General features: G+C 37.6%; 1 protein-coding gene across 1 annotated transcript in view; it reads right to left on the reverse strand.

Moving 5' to 3' along the window:
- Positions 1–898: 898 nt before the first annotated feature.
- The window catches only part of LOC138373371 (putative neural-cadherin 2), a 223,245-nt gene continuing 205,758 nt past the window's right edge, over positions 899–18,385 (reverse strand). The window contains exons 4-5 of the mRNA XM_069339569.1: positions 1,284–1,448; positions 899–1,015 (exon numbers count right to left, since the gene is read on the reverse strand). Of these exons, the coding sequence (XP_069195670.1) occupies positions 899–1,015; positions 1,284–1,448 (282 nt within the window). The remainder of the gene's footprint in view (positions 1,016–1,283; positions 1,449–18,385) is intronic.

Consider the following 18,385-nt stretch of genomic DNA (forward strand, 5'->3'; position numbering starts at 1 on the left):
AGTCAAAAGTAACCAAGTTGAGGTAAGGAAGATGTGAAGGGGAGCAACAACAACCTTATGTAATCCAAATGTTGCCATAAGATACCAAAGCGTTGTACATTGAATGTTGTTTAATTTTAACACTTTTGGGTCATGTGGTAATAGTGTCTACCTTGTGCGTAGCGCCCGGGGTTCAATAGCCTCACGGCCCGGTCTCCGACTTTGCCACTCCTCATAGTGTCACTCCATCATATTGTCCTTATGATGGAAAATAGATCACTAAGAAACTTATCGACCATCATTTGCTTCTGATCAACATGAGCCAACTTCCCAGCACTTGATATTTTCTTATTTATTATTTTCGTATAAATTTCTATACATTGCCTCTGTGTTTAAAGACTCAGATGAAACCCCCATTCTCTTGTACCACCGTTCTCTACTCACAATCGGGGATTCCGGGTTCGATCTGCGGGTAGGGCAGAAATGCTAGAAAACCCTCAGTTTTCTAATCCAATCCTAAGCATCACAGTAACGTTTGATCTAATTATGGTAACATCCCATTTTTATCAATTGCTCACATTACTTCTCAAAATATTGTTACTTCACATTCCACTTAATATGTACTTAACGTCTTGTCATGACCTTCAATTACCCTCATCTAAAGTAGTGGTCTCAATAATGAGGCATCTCAAATTCCCTCCAAATTGTTGATGTAGCTCAGAGGAGAACTGTTGTTTAGGGCTCATGTCACACCTCACATCCAAGATGATTTAATTGATCTGATGCTGCAAAGATTTCCTCTAGCAGTGTTTTGCCACAAGTTCCACGAAACTTGATCTCAGACACTTCAAGTTTAAGTCGGTAATACGTACACTTCATTAGGTCGTCTTAATTCCGGTAGACATTTCTAAATTATGAACTAGAACGGTATGCTGTCACACTTGTTCATCACATCTTTTAAGGTCAACATTCTCCCTATATCTTCCCGGGCTCCTTTGAACTCCAGTCGTGGTGCTATATCTTTCCATCTCAAAAGCTATAAATTATTGAATACTCAACGTTGAATCTGCCTAAGACTAGTGGAGGCTATGCCTCTGTCATAGCCTAAATTATGCAATTAAAGTTTGTATGTAAGAGAAAAAGACAAAACAGTATATACGAAAAGACCAGCAGGAAAAAGGACAAATTACAACGTCAATAACTGTGATAGGGAGATATTGATATTCTTACGTCCACATCTGTCTCCCCATCTCTGAGACTGACGAAAAGACGGGGAGAGAGATATGGCCGTAAGAGCTTCTCACCGTAAGGATGGTCTTAGGTAGATGTCTGTCGTCCTCCTCGGTGATCTGCGTCTCATGGAGCGCCCTGGGGAAGACGGGGGCGTGGTCATTCTGGTCGACCACACGCACTACCACCCGCGCCTGGCTCCTGGCCTCCCCAGCCCGCGCCTCCACCACAAGCTCGTGCTGCAGGAAGGAGAGATAGGAGGAGCTGGTGATTTTTATCTCGCGGAAAACCGCGAGGCAAACGGGGGTTGTGGTCGTTGTGGTCCACCACCTCACTCGTCTAACTTCATTCCTTCGCTCTCCGCTCCTACACCAATAGCCCCTGGCTACGGGAAGGATCTAAGTTAAGTGCCGCAACAACCGTTTAGATACTAGGTGAAGCATTGGTAGTAAGACGTAATGGTTGGTAAAATGTTCAGGAAAAATTAAGAAAATTGTTAGGATTTATAACACAAAAATCCTGGAAAAAACGTTAAAAAAAAAGGATGCTCAAATAAATCTAACCCTTCCTGTATATTTTACAAATTTTACAAAACAATACAATCATAAACAATTGATATTTTTGTAATTACTTCAGCATGCATAAATTAAGAAATAAGCATAAATTAATATCTCATTAGAAAATAAATTGTTTTCTATTGAAACAATAAAAAACAATTACGTAAGATCCAATTGCAGAACAGTTCGCTAGAGTCAAGTTCACAACAGGTTACACACCAGAATGGTGGTGACATGATCACCACATTCAAGATTCTGAAGGGAATCGAAAGGGTTGATAAAGACAGGCTATTTAACACAAGGTGCACACGCACAAGGGGACACAGGTGGAAACTGAGTACCCAAATGAGCCACAGAGATATTAGAAAGAACTTTTTTAGTGTCAAATCGTTGACAAATGGAATGCATTAGGAGGTGATGTGGTGGAGGCTGACTCCATACACAGTTTCAAGTGTAGATATGATAGAGCCCAATAGGCTCAGGAATCTGCACATCAGTTGATTGACAGTTGAGAGGCGGGACCAAAGAGCCAGAGCTCAACCCCCGCAAACACAACTAAGTGAGTACAACTAGGTGAGTACCAGCCAAGTCCACAACAGGTTACACAACAGCCAAGTCCACAGCAGGTTACGCAACAACCAAGCCTACAACAGGTTACGCAACAACCAAGTCCACAACAGGTTACTCAACAACAAAGTCCACAAAAGGTTACGCAACAACCAAGTCCACAACAGGTTACTCAACAACCAATCTCACAACAATTACGCAACAACCAAGCCTACAACAGGATACTCAACAACCAAGTCCACAACAGGTTACGCAACAACCAAGTCCACAAAAGGTTATGCAACAACCAAGTCCACAAAAGGTTACGCAACAACCAAGTCCACAAAAGGTTACGCAACAACCAAGTCCACAACAGGTTACTCAACAACCAAGTCCACAACAGGTTACTCAACACCCAAGTCCACAACAGGTTACTCAACAACCAAGTCCTCAACAGGTTACTCAACAACCAAATAAACAACAGGTTACTCAACAACCAAGTCCACAACAGGTTACTCAACAACCAAGTCCACAACAGGTTACTCAACAACCAAATAAACAACAGGTTACTCAACAACCAAGTCCACAACAGGTTACTCAACAACCAAATAAACAACAGGTTACTCAACAACCAATCTCACAACAATTACGCAACAACCAAGCCTACAAGAGGTTACTCAACAGCCAAGTCCACAACAGGTTACGCAACAACCAAGTCCACAAAAGGTTATGCAACAACCAAGTCTAGAACAGGTTACGCAACAACCAAGTCCACAACAGGTTACTCAACAACCAATCTCACAACAATTACGCAACAACCAAGCCTACAAGAGGTTACTCAACAGCCAAGTCCACAACAGGTTACGCAACAACCAAGTCCACAAAAGGTTATGCAACAACCAAGTCTACAACAGGTTACGCAACAACCAAGTCCACAACAGGTTACTCAACAACCAAGCCCACAACGATTACGCGACAACCAAGACTACAACAGGTTACATAACAACCAAGCCAGTAGTAGGGATGGCAACACACAGACGATATTTTGTTTCTGGGAAATATCGTCTGTACGTTGTCAGGGTTTTCAGGTAAATTTAGAATATCGTCTGTGCGTTGCCAGGGTTTTCAGGAGAATTTGGCTAGTCACAGATTTGGGATTAAGGATTTCTTATGAGCAAGTAATTTCTGAGATTTTAGAAGTTTGTTAAGGTTTCTTATGATGAAAATAAGTTCATACGAGTTTGTTAAAGTTCTTATGGGAGAAATTCAAATATCGTCTGTGCGTTGCCAGGGTTTTCAGGAGAATTTGGGGAGTCACAGATTTGGAATTTAGGAATTCGTATGAGGAAAATAATTTCTGAGATTATAGAAGTTTGTTAAGTGTTCTTATGAGGAAAATAAGTAGGAAAATCTTATAGAAATTTTTTAGAAACATCGTGTTTGTGTCACAGCATTTCCAGGTAAACTCTATGGACAACCTTTGTCCGTTTTCAATCACACATTTTTCAAAGAGCATTTTCAGATAATATTGTCTTAGACGTTTTGTTAAGGAAAACAGACAACTTAGCCATAACATTTAGTTTTATATCCATTTACGGCTATTTCACCTGTAAAGACCAAAATTGAAAAGAGCCCAGTTATAGATAGAAATTCGTCAGAGACCAGTTTGTGCCCAAAATTCTCAGAGTCCACTTTGTTAGCAAAATTAGTCAGAGACAGTTTAAAGCTCAAATTTCATCAGAGTTCTGTTTATGCCTGAAATAATCAGAATCAAGTTTTTCCCTGAAATTAACAGAGTCCACTTAGTGAGCAAAATTCGTCAGAGACCATTTTCAACCCATTTTTCATCAGATTTCATTTTATACCTAAATTTCGTCAGAGTCCAATTATCAACAGAAATTCGTCAGAGTCCAGTTTTCTAGCAAAATTCGTCCGAGTCCATTTTGAACCCATTTTTCATCAGAGTTCATTTTATACCTAAATTTCGTCAGAGTCCAATTATCAACAGAAATTCGTCAGAGTCTAGTTTTCTAGCAAAATTCGTCAGAGTCCAGTTTTCTAGCAAAATTCGTCAAAGTCCATTTTCAACCCATTTTTCATCAGAGTTCATTTTATACCTAAATTTCGTCAGAGTCCAATTATCAACAGAAATTCGTCAGAGTCCATTTTTCTAGCAAAATTCGTCAGAGTCCTGTAATCCGTGAAAATTTGACAGAGTCCATTTTATACCCAATTTTCGTCAGAGTCCAGTTTATACCGAAAATTCGCCAGAGTCCACTTTGAGAGCAAAATTCATCAGAGTCCAGTTCTTGATCGAAATTAATCAAGGGGGAAAAGGGGGGTTAAAAGGAGTAGGAGAAACAAAGTAAAAGAAGGTAAGAAGGTTAAGTGGGATGGTGGGTTTGGGTAAAAATATACAAAGGAGAAACAAAACTACATCTGAAAGGTTATGAAAAGGATAATATATTCAACAAATACGTCAAAAACACAATAAACTACATCTGAAAGGTTAGGTTAAAGGGTTGGGGAATAAGAACATATGATAGAAGCTACTGAATACACTAAGATTACAAGAGGTTAGGTTAAGGGGTTGGGAAATAAGAACATATGATAACAAACATAATAAATACAACTTATAAGCAACTTGATGAACTTTAACAAATAACCCTTGATCAGCAAAAAAAATGACCATTTGAGAAATTAGCCCTTGAAACGAGTAAATTCCCATATATAACAAAAATCCTTTGAAATGGTTAAACACCCAATCTTAAACAAATAACACTTGAAATGCAAAAATGTCCATTTGAGAAATTAACCCTTGAAATGAGTAAATGAGTATGAGACAATGATTGACGAAACACAAAAGACAAAAGACAAACAGGAATAATTATGTAAGTTAGATCATGTCTGGTTGGACTAGATAAGTTAGGATACATCAGTTTGGGAATGTAAGATTAAGTTAGGTAAAGCAAGTTAGGATAGGTTAGGATAGGTAAGATAAGTTATGTAAGTTAAGTTAAGCAGGTTAAGTTAGGTAAGGTAGGTTAAGCAGGATAAGTTAGGTTAAGTTAAGTAAGTTAGGTAAGGTAAGTTAGGTTAAGTTAGGTAGGGTAGGTAAGTTAGGTTAGGTTAAGTTAGGTAAGGTATGTAAGTTAGGTGAAGCAGGATAAGTTAGGTTAAATTAGGTAAGTTAGGTAAGATAGGTAAGGTAAGGTTAGGTTAAGTTATGTAAGTTAGGTTAAGCAGTTTAAGTTAGGTAAGTTAGATAAGGTAAGGTAAGTTAGGTTAAGCAGGTTAAGTTAGGTAGGGTAGGTAAGTTAGGTTAGGTTTAGTTAGGTAAGGTAGGTTAAGCAGGATAAGTTAGGTTAGGTTAGGTAAGTTAGGTATTATAGGTAAGGTAAGGTAAGTTATGTTAGGATAGGTAAAGTTAGATTATGCAGGTTAAGTGAGGTAAGATAGGTAAAGGTAAGGTAAGTTAAGTTAGGATAGGTAAAGTTAGGTTAAGCAGGTTTAGTTAGGTAATGTAGGTAAGTTAGGTTATGCAGGTTAAGTTAGGTAAGATAGGTAAAGGTAAGGTAAGTTAAGTTAGGATAGGTAAAGTTAGGTTAAGCAGGATAAGTTAGGTAAGTTAGGTAAGATAGGTAAGGTAAGGTAAGTTAAGTTAGGATATGTAAAGTTAGGTTATGCAGGTTAAGTTAGGTTTAGGAACGTTACGTTAACTAAGTAACATTGGGTGGAGAGGATAGGTTACGTAGGTTTGAGCAGTGTAGTTCAGAGAACAGTTTTAGGGTAAAGTGACTGTCAGGGGACATATTTTCCCTGCTCTCTCGTGCACTGAATTATGTACGAAATTGCATAGTGCACCTGTGATGTGCACCGTGATTCAACTTTCTGAATATAACTTTTCCACAGTCGTGTTGGGTGTCGTTGGATAGCCCATGATTTTTGCTAGCCATTGATGTCATTCTGATCGCTGTATCAGGTCTGTGAAGGAAATTACAGGAGGGAGTTGATTTCAGGGAAATTTTGTACAAGTCAAGTGTAGAGAGGGAGGTATGGGGGGTTAGCGGCCGTAGACCACCCCCCCTATCACGTATCCGCCTCGTGTGAGAGGGGGTAGCGTCATGGGGCAGGTGCGGCATTGGCTAAGGCTCCTGGGCCTCAGAAATGCTGAACCGTGATTGGCCTAGACGCTGAGGGGTACCGCATGGTACCCCAGGCATAGTGTTGGCGGGAACAGACATTCTTACCTAGGACGTGGCTTGGGGAGGACGCATTTCCCGTGCTAGGACAAGCATCGGGAAATACCGCCTGCAACGTTACTAAAGTCACGCCATTCTTCTTGCTATCTTTCCGTGTGCCGTGCGTAAGAATCCGGTAATCAGAAAGGGGCTTGTATCGAACCGTGTGAACTTGTCATCTAGCCGCGTAATTGTGGGACGCCATCTTAGAGCAACTGGACTGAGTGAGGCGTTAATTATCGGGCTACGAAAGTGACATCTGCCGTCTATCGTATCTGTGCTTGAAGATACTGCTGGGAGACGTGCTAGAAAAGGTTTCAGTGTTATGAGAGAAACCTTAAAGTTCTAATTCTGAGGAACAGTGAAGGACTCTGTCTTGGGTCTCGTGTACCGTGTAACACTGTGTACCGTTGTATCCTGGGGTACCGTGTCAAGTGGAAGGGGCGTGGTACCGCATCCCTGCTGTTGTGCGCTCACCCTGGCCTGCCTGAGCCGGTGTGTCTGCGCCATCCTGGTCTCTGTGTGTGTGGAGCTAACCCCGTGGTCTAGGACCCTGTGCTCCACCTGACCACGTGTAGGAAGTGAGGATGCCTACGTCATCATCCAGCAGCAGCAGTGGGAGTGTGATTGACGTGTATGTGTGAGTGCGAGAAGGTTGCGGGCCAGCATGTTTGATGTAAGTACACTGTTTCCGTTTGGGTAATAAAACTCTGAAGCTGGGTTCGCCCCCAGTATTCTGTCTGTCCTCTGTCCCTGGGACCACCTGGGGAGGTGAATGGGAATTGGAGACGTGTGAGTCTACCCTGTTGCCGTAATCAAGTTGAGGTTGGGCCCAACTGTGATTGATGACGTGTGTGAAGACACCTAGTGACACATTCAGAGGTAGAGTAAAGTGAGTTATTTGCTTCTATTTTTTCTATGTGCCGTGTATGTATTCCTGTAATTTGATTCCCTTTTTCAGCAGTGAAAAGTGGTAACAGGGAGATTTCCCTTGGTTATATATTTTACTGTTGTGTTGTGGTAAAGTTTGAATTATTGGTGGATAATTTACTGGGGGAAGTCATTTACAAGTTTTGCTGTGAGTGGCAAGGATGTACTGTGTTGTACTGTGATGTACTGTGTGTGTAAACCGTAGACAAGTTTGACCTTGGTGGAAGGCGTTGTGTACTGTGAAGGATTCCGTGAGAATTAAAGTCAGTTAACGTCACCGGGGGTCACGATTTACTTAACGAGGTCACTTGTTCGTTGAACATTGTTGTGATTAACGTAGGGACGTGTAAAGGCCACAGTCACAGTGAAGTTCACGCAGTGGAGGAATTGTCAAGTGAAGACTAACGTAGTGTTAACGATTTAACGAGCTGTCGTTAATTGAGTGATTAACGTAAGGGGTTGACGGTCTGTTATGATCGGAGTCAATTGCGCTGTAATTAAGCTGCTGTAATTCGTTGGACTGATCAGATCTGTCTGCGGACAGAGGGATTAAGCACTCGTAGCTAATTAAAGATAATTAGTAACCGCCACTTAGTGAATTCACCAGGTGTTGATGTTGTTGTTTACACGGTGTGTTGTAACATTGTGTGGTACAGTAGTCTACCCTCGTTAAGGTAATCTTGTCGTAAGACCGGAAGTGAACTGTCAGTTGAGAGACAGTAGGCTTTGTCAATACTCGTCTGAATTAATAGGCTGTTGTATTCAGTAATTAATTGGGAATTACTCACCGAATGCTTGACTTTCAAGTTGATGTAATTAATTGATATACGAGTTATTGCTGCCATTTAAGTGTCGTTGAGACACGTGTGTGTTAACGTAATTGTTTAAATTCAATTAGAGTAACTTTTGTTTTGATTGTCCTGAGAGACAAGTGTTAACGTAAGATTTTTTATAAGAGGTTATCATTCTTGGATTAACCGCCTTGTTACTTGGTACCTCGTTGTGGGCAGCGAGCGCCAGTCGAGTTTTGTGATTATAGTATTGGTCACCGTGAAGCCGTGACAATATTGATTGCAAGCTTGCGTCACCAGTGGGCACCACTGTGTTCAGTTAGTGTCATTAGTCAGTCAGCGACGACGGGATAAGGAGACCGTGGGTCCATCAGGCTGTTGATTAGCTGTTCTTTAATGTGCCACTGGAGTGACAGTAAAGTAATGTAAATTCACTGTGTAGTAGTTTTAGTCTTGTTTTGTGAATAAATTGTTTTGTTATAGAAAACGGTCGTTTACGTCAAACCTTCCAATATTACTGCCCCACATTTTATGTTCTGCAACGCTTTGCCTGCTTATGTTCATATCAAGTCTGTATCTAAAGCTCGAGTCCATAGCACAGCACCACACTTCTATAAATAAGAGGTGAGAATCCGTCGGCTACCCTTTATTAGTTTGTCAACTAGGAGGAGCCAGCGACCTAAGTGACAGGTGTTACCCGTGTGGTTTCGCCTGGCGGTTTGCTCCCGCGGTCCTATGATCTTAGGCTTTAAGATTAAATATCTGCCACTGGCAGCTCTTGCTGTTTAAGGTCTGCCTCTCTTGCGAGGTAGTTACGATTAACGTAACATCAATAGGACTTAATTCTTTTGATAACCTGTCAAAGAAAAAAAAATCTCACAGTGACTAAGAAAATATATTTTAACAGAAGTGCAGGTTTGGTATGAAAAGCGGAACTAGTTACATTTTGGAGAGAAATTTTTGATTGAAGATGTCTTAAAGAATAACATGATGGAAGAAGGAGAGTTTCTTTGATGAACGAAGGTGTCTTAGAGAACAACTTTTGGTGAACGAAGGTGAATTAGAGATCACTTTTGATGACTCTGAGAATAACTTTGTTCAACGAAGATGTTTTGGAAAGTTTCTCTAATGAACGAAGGTGACTTAGAGACTAACTTTATGATATAGAGAACATCTTTGATGTCTTAGAGAACAACATTGATGACTTCGCGAATAACATTTGATGACTCTGAGAATAACTTTTATGCCTCGAGAGGTGTCTTTGATGAACGGAAGGTCACTTAGAGAATAACATATCATGACAGAATAACTTTTGATAGCTCTTAGAATAACTTTGATGTCTTAGAGAATAACTTTAGATGTCTCTAAGAATAACTTTTATGAACGAAGATGTCTGAGATTAACTTTGGTAGCTCAGAATAACTTTTGTCAGCATGAGAATATCTTTGGATAACTCTGAGAATAACTTTGATGAACAAAGATGTTTTGGAAAGTTTCTCTGAAGAACGAGGGTGACTCTGAGAATAACTTTTGTTAGCTCTTAGAATAACTTTGATGACTTTGAGAATGTCTTTGAAAACATGAGTAGTATTTTATTAGCTCAGAGAATAACTTTTTGATGACATAGAGAATAACTTTTTATGTCTTAGAGAAGAACATTGATGGCTTAGACAGAATAGCCTTGATGAAAGATGATGTCTTAGATTAACTTTGACGTCTCTTGGAATAACTTTGATGACTTTGAGAACAAGTTTGATAGCTCTGAGAATGACTTTTATGCCTCTGAGTTAAACTTTAATGAACGAAGATGTCTTAGAAAGTTTCTCTGATGAACGAAAGGTTACTTAGAGAATAACTTTTATGTCTCTGAGAATAACTTTCATGTCTCTGAGAATAACTTTTATGTCTCTGAGAATAGCTTTTATGCCTCTGAGAATAACTTTGACGTCTTAAAGGATGTCTTTGATGTCTTAAAGGATGTTTTTGGTGTCTCAAAGGATGTTTTTGAGTGCAACTTTGATGTCTTTGAGTAAGCCCTTGATGTCTCGAAGAGTGTCTTTGACTATATTTCTTACTTAACGACATATAATTTTAGTTAGGCACAATGATGAATATGACTATTTTAGCGAAGTGAAACCTTACTTTAGTCAAGAACAGTGTTGGAAAGAGGCAACACATGACTATTTTTCAGATGAGAGAAGTGATATTTCAGTTAAGAAATGACAGAGAAACATGATGAAGTAACTATTTTTTAGTTGACTGATGAATACTTTTAGTGAAGCAAAAAAAGACAAAACATGATGAGGGAGACTATTTTTGTGCTCCCCAAAGTATAATGTCAGTTAAGAACAGCGATGAAAGATATCTTTGGTTATTTTTTCTTACTTGACGAAACATAATGGCTGTTACGGAATGATGAACAAGACTATTTTCAATTACTTGACGATGGATAAAGTTAGTTATGAACAGTGTTGGAAAGATTCCTTTGACAATTTTTAGCTAAGAGAAAGGTTGTTTTAGTTTAGAACGGTGTTGAATGAGATTAATCCTGACTATTTTTGGTTGATTGGATAATAAGTTTAGTTGAGAAATGAATAAAGTGACTATGTTTTAGTTGATTGGCGAAAGATTTTTAGTTAAGAAGTTACAAGAAAGGTTTGTCTTTGTAAATTTGGAACTGAATAAAGTGTAGATTTGTTTAAGAACAGGGTTGGTATAACTATTAAGTTGACTACGAGAATTACTTTGACATAGTTTTTGCAAATAAAACTGGGTCACTAAAATTGTTGAGGGAACTGTATTACCGATGATAATATTTGAAAAAATAACTAGTTAGTGAATGGAAGAAACAAATTGGTTTAAAGAAACAAAGAACATAAAAAATTGAGGTTAAGTAAGGGAATGAACACAGTGAACACAGAAAACATGTAAGAAAAAGTTGATGAATAGAGTGAACATGCATGGAATATGAACTTATAGAGAATATGAAGACATGATAAGGAACATAGGGAATACAAAGAATGAATACTGAACATGTGAAGAACAAGCTAAGAACATTGAAAACATGAATATTGAGTATAAAAGTTATACAGAGAACATATGATGAACATGAAAAACATAACAAAAACAGAGTGAACATACGGGGAAGAATGGTAGAAAATAGAAAAATGAGAAAAACAGGTGAAAAAATTTGAACTGAGCTTGCTGTGAACATTTGTAGAACATGGAGCGAACACAGATAACATGGACAAATGTGAAGAACACAGCTGAATATAGAGAAAATATGAAAATACAGTAGGATTATTGAAGATTGGATAAGTTGGGGATGAGAAGGTAAGGGAGGGAAAGTTTATAGTGAGATTTTGACCGTGTGATTATTGCTTACTTGGGTAAACAAAAGGTATTGAAGGTAAGGTGTTATATGACCGTGTGAATATTACAGAGCTGAGTACAAAAAGGGTATTAAAGGAAATGATGTTTACTTTGATAGACTGGAGAGAGGCTTGATCTGAAATAATTTGATGAACATTGAACTAAGTGAAGAACATGAGTTGGAACTCGGTAATTTCAGTTTGATTTATTTGCAGGGGACCCTGAAAATGTAGTTGAGTGTTCAAATCTCAGGTGGATTTGGACTGATATTAATGAATTTACAGGAGTGAACTTGGACAGACGACAAGAGCTAGAGTTTGGTAACTGTCCCGATCTCATTTACTGTGTCTGAAATATAGATGGTTAAAATTTCAGGGAAATTGATGGGTTATTTACAAAGATGCGAGAGAGAACTAAGGTGGGGACGAGAGTTGGAGCTCGTTAACTGCTTTTGATCTTATTTACGGTGTCTGAAATACAGAGGGTAAAAATTTCAGGGGAATTGATAGGATATTAACAAAGACTTGAGGGGGAAGTAGCGTGAGGGACGAGAGCTGGAGCTCAGTAACTGACTTGATCTTATTTACTACGACTGAAATATGACTGTTTAAAATTTCAGGGAAAATTGGTCTGTTACTAACGAAAATGTGGTCTCTGTCAAATTTATGTCTTCAATTGGACTCTGATTAATTTCGATCAAGAACTGGACTCTGATGAATTTTGCTCTCAAAGTGGACTCTGGCGAATTTTCGGTATAAACTGGACTCTGACGAAAATTGGGTATAAAATGGACTCTGTCAAATTTTCACAGATTACAGGACTCTGATGAATTTTGCTAGAAAACTGGACTCTGACGAATTTCTGTTGATAATTGGACTCTGATCATTTTTGGCCTTTATTGGACTCTGACGAAATTTCGGTATAAAATCAACTCTGATGAAAAATGGGTTGAAAATGGACTTTGACGAATTTTGCTAGAAAACTGGACTCTGACGAATTTTGTTAGAAAACTGGACTCTGACGAATTTCTGTTGATAATTGGACTCTGACGAAATTTAGGTATAAAATGAACTCTGATGAAAAATGGGTTGAAAATGGACTCTGACGAATTTTGTTAGAAAACTGGACTCTGACGAATTTCTGTTGTTAATTGGACTCTGACGAAATTTAGGTATAAAATGAATTCTGATGAAAAATGGGTTGAAAATGGACTCTGACGAATTTTGTTAGAAAACTGGACTCTGACGAATTTCTGTTGATAATTGGACTCTGACGAAATTTAGGTATAAAATGAACTCTGATGAAAAATGGGTTGAAAATGGTCTCTGACCAATTTTGCTCACAAAGTGGACTCTGATGAAATTTGAGCTTCAAACTATCTCTGACTAATTTTGCTAACAAAGTGGACTCTGTTAATTTCAGGGAAAAACTTGATTCTGATTATTTCAGGCATAAACAGAACTCTGATGAAATTTGAGCTTTAAACTGTCTCTGACTAATTTTGCTAACAAAGTGGACTCTGAGAATTTTGGGCACAAACTGTTCTCTGACGAATTTCTATCTATAACTGGGCTCTGTTCAATTTTGGTCTTTACAGGTGAAATAGCCGTAAATGGATATAAAACTAAATGTTATGGCTAAGTTGTCTGTTTTCCTTAACAAAACGTCTAAGACAATATTATCTGAAAATGCTCTTTGAAAAATGTGAGATTGAAAACGGGCAAAGGTTGTCCATAGATTTTACCTGGAAATGCTGTGACACAAACACGATATTTCTAAAAAAATTCTATAAGATTTTCCTACTTATTTTCCTCATAAGAACACTTAACAAACTTCTATAATCTCAGAAATTATTTTCCTCATACGAATTCCTAAATTCCAAATCTGTGACTCCCCAAATTCTCCTGAAAACCCTGGCAACGCACAGATGATATTTGAATTTCTCCCATAAGAACTTTAACAAACTCGTATGAACTTATTTTCATCATAAGAAACCTTAACAAACTTCTAGAATCTCAGAAATTACTTGCTCATAAGAAATCCTTAATCCCAAATCTGTGACTAGCCAAATTCTCCTGAAAACCCTGGCAACGCAGAGACGATATTCTAAATTTACCTGAAAACCCTGACAACGTACAGACGATATTTCCCAGAAACAAAATATCGTCTGTGTGTTGCCATCCCTACTACTCAAGCCTACAACAGTTTATGCAACAACCAAGCCTACAACAGGTTATGCCCACCAAGCCCACAACAGGTTACGCAGCAACCAAGCCCACAACCATTACGCAAGAGCTAAACTTGAAACAGTAGCGCCTCACAATAAGGTCCATACTCTCTGAATAAGGAAGTTCACCTTGAAATGAATATTAACCTCCTAGATCCGATATCTCCTAATGAAGCGTTCATATTGTGTCACTGAAACCTCGTACGATCACGTCAGTCATGTACCATTGGACTAAACCAATATATGAATGAATGATTGTTCCCGGGCAGCCTCGTCATAGGCCACTTGTGTCAGACCCAAACATGCTGAGGCCTTTACTGACTAATACGTTATATTGTTTCGCCAAGAGGTAAAGCATACGAGGTGGTCTTTAGTAACGTATCTGTAATCCTTCATATTGAAGGGTCAGATAAGATATATATATATATATATATATATATATATATATATATATATATATATATATATATATATATATATATATATATATATATATATGTCGTACCTAGTAGCCAGAAAGCACTTCTCAGCCTACTATGCAAGGCCCGATTTGCCTATTAAGCCAAGTTTTCCTGAATTAATATATTTTCTCTATTTTTTTTCTTATGAAATGATAAAGCTACCCATTTCATTATATATGAGAAATTTTTTTTTATTGGAGTTAAAATTAACGTAGGTATATGACCGAACCTAACCAACCCTACCTAACCTAACCTAACCAATCTTTATAGGACAGGTTAGGTTAGGTAGCCGAAAATGTTAGGTTAGGTTAGGTTAGGTAGTCGAAAAACAATTAATTCATGAAAACTTGTCTTATTAGGCAAATTGGGCCTTGCATAGTAGGCTGAGAAGTGCGTTCTGGCTACTAGGTACGACATATATATATATATATATATATATATATATATATATATATATATATATATATATATATATGTCGTACCTAGTAGCCAGAACGCACTTCTCAGCCTACTATGCAAGGCCCGATTTGCCTAATAAGCCAAGTTTTCCTGAATTAATATATTTTCTCTAATTTTTTTCTTATGAAATGATAAAGCTAGCCATTTCATTATGTATGAGGTCAATTTTTTTTATTGGAGTTAAGATTAACGTAGTTATATGACCGAACCTAACCAACCCTACCTAACCTAACCTAACCTATCTTTATAGGTTAGGTTAGGTTAGGTAGCCGAAAAAGTTAGGTTAGGTTAGGTTAGGTGGGTTAGGTAGTCCAAAAACAATTAATTCGTGAAAACTTGGCTTATTAGGCAAATCGGGCCTTGCATAGTAGGCTGAGAAGTGCGTTCTGGCTACTAGGTACGACATATATATATATATATATATATATATATATATATATATATATATATATATATATATATATATATATATATATATATATATATATATATATATATATATATATATATATATATATATATATATATGTCGTACCTAATAGCCAGAACGCACTTCTCAGCCTACTATTCAAGGCCCGATTTGCCTAATAAGCCAAGTTTTCATGAATTAATGTTTTTTCGTCTACCTAACCTACCTAACCTAACCTAACCTAGCTTTTTTTGGCTACCTAACCTAACCTTACCTATAAATATAGGTTAGGTTAGGTTAGGTAGGGTTGGTTAGGTTCGGTCATATATCTACGTTAATTTTAACTCCAATAAAAAAAAATGACCTCATACATAGAGAAAAGGGTTGCTTTATCATTTCATAAGAAAAAAATTATAGTAAATATATTAATTCAGGAAAACTTGGCTTATTAGGCAAATCGGGCCTTGAAAAGTAGGCTGAGAAGTGAGTTCTGGCTACTAGGTACGACATATATATATATATATATATATATATATATGTCGTACCTAGTAGCCAGAACTCACTTTTTGGCCTACTATTCAAGGCCCGATTTGCCTAATAAGCCAAGTTTTCCTGAATTAATATATTTTTTCTAATTTTTTTCTTATGAAATGATAAAGCTACCCATTTCATTATGTATGAGGTCAATTTTTTTTTATTGGAGTTAAAATTAACGTAGATATATGACCGAACCTAACCAACCCTACCTAACCTAACCTAACCTATCTTTATAGGTTAGGTTTGGTTAGGTAGCCGAAAAAGTTAGGTTAGGTTAGGTTAGGTAGGTTAGGTAGTCGAAAAACAATTAATTCATGAAAACTTGGCTTATTAGGCAAATCGGGCCTTGAATAGTAGGCCAAAAAGTGAGTTCTGGCTACTAGGTACGACATATATATATATATATATATATATATATATATATATGTTGTACCTAGTAGCCAGAACGTCGCACTCGGCCTACTATGCAAGGGCCGATTTGCCTAATAGGCAAAGTTTTCCTCAATTTATATATTTTTCTAGTTTTTTTCTTATGAAATGATAAATCTGTCCATTTCATTATGAATAGGTCAATTTTTTAAAATTTGAGTTAAAACTAATGTAGATATATGACCGAACCTAACCATCCCTACCTAACCTAACCTAACCTATCTTAACCTAACCTAAACTAACACAACTAAGTCAATAATTTATGTTCCTAATATATTATAATAATATTAATTCAAATAAACTAATTGGAAACGATTCATTGAAAATAAAGAAAATCACACGGACTATTAGGCAAATCGAGCCTTGCATAGTAGGCCGGGAAGTGCGTTCTGGCTACTAGGTACGACATATATATATATATATATATATATATATATATATATATATATATATATATATATATATATATATATATATATATATATATATATATATATATATATATATATATATATATATATATATAAGGCGTCTTGTACATACCAGTTGCGTGGCTCCTGGGAGTATGGGTTCGAGTCACTTCTGGGGTGTGAGTTTTCAGTTGCATATTGTCCTGGGGACCATTCAGGCTTGTTCGCATTTGTGTTCCTCACGTGTGCCCCAAAGAATGAGGTGATTTGGTAAAATGCTATGCCCAAGATTACTATCCGAGTGCCGGCGGTGGGGTGGTTCAAATAGCCTCGGCTATCACCTCATTATGTCCGGTCGTGATGGTCAAGTGGATTAAGGCGTCTTGTACATACCAGTTGCGTGGCTCCTGGGAGTATGGGTTCGAGTCACTTCTGGGGTGTGAGTTTTCAGTTGCATATTGTCCTGGGGACCATTCAGGCTTGTTCGCATTTGTGTTCCTCACGTGTGCCCCAAAGAATGAGGTGATTTGGTAAAATGCTATGCCCAAGATTACTATCCGAGTGCTGGCGGTGGGGTGGTTCAAATAGCCTCGGCTTTCACCTCATTATGTCTGGTCGTGATGGTCAAGTGGATTAAGGTGTCTTGTACATACCAGTTGCGTGGCTCCTGGGAGTATGGGTTCGAGTCACTTCTGGGGTGTGAGTTTTCAGTTATATATATATATATATATATATATATATATATATATATATATATATATATATATATATATATATATATATATATATATATATATATATATATATATATATATATATATTATTAAATATGACCGAAAAAGTAAGATTAATAATTCTAACACGAATTTTCTCAATCTTTCGTACATTACGCTTCACTGTTGGAGGTAAATCAAAAATCACTTCTCCAAAATTCATTTTTATTTCTAGTCTGACGCGACACGGGCGCGTTTCGTAAAACTTATTACATTTTCAAAGACTTCACAAATACACAACTAATTAGGACTTACGTCTCTCTGATATTATATCTACATTTGAGTGAGGTGGGAAGGGTGATGTGGCATTAACACAAGACAAAACAGGAGGGGATATTAATAGGGTATTAAAAGTATCAACACAAGACAGAACAGAAACAATGGGTACTGAATAGAAGTGTTTGTAGAAAGCCTATTGGTCCATATTTCTTGATGCTTCTATATTGGAGCGGAGTCTTGAGGTGGGTAGAATATAGTTGTGCAATAATTGGCTGTTGATTGCTGGTGTTGACTTCTTGATGTGTAGTGCCTCGCAAACGTCAAGCCGCCTGCTATCGCTGTATCTATCGATGATTTCTGTGTTGTTTACTAGGATTTCTCTGGCGATGGTTTGGTTATGGGAAGAGATTATATGTTCCTTAATGGAGCCCTGTTGCTTATGCATCGTTAAACGCCTAGAAAGATATGTTGTTGTCTTGCCTATATACTGGGTTTTTTGGAGCTTACAGTCCCCAAGTGGGCATTTGAAGGCATAGACGACGTTAGTCTCTTTTAAAGCGTTCTGTTTTGTGTCTGGAGAGTTTCTCATGAGTAGGCTCGCCGTTTTTCTGGTTTTATAGTAAATCGTCAGTTGTATCCTCTGATTTTTGTCTGTAGGGATAACGTTTCTATTAACAATATCTTTCAGGACCCTTTCCTCCGTTTTATGAGCTGTGGAAAAGAAGTTCCTGTAAAATAGTCTAATAGGGGGTATAGGTGTTGTGTTAGTTGTCTCTTCAGAGGTTGCATGGCTTTTCACTTTCCTTCTTATGATG

The sequence above is a fragment of the Procambarus clarkii genome, chromosome 42 (genome assembly GCF_040958095.1).
Source record: "Procambarus clarkii isolate CNS0578487 chromosome 42, FALCON_Pclarkii_2.0, whole genome shotgun sequence".
Taxonomy (NCBI): domain Eukaryota; kingdom Metazoa; phylum Arthropoda; class Malacostraca; order Decapoda; family Cambaridae; genus Procambarus; species Procambarus clarkii.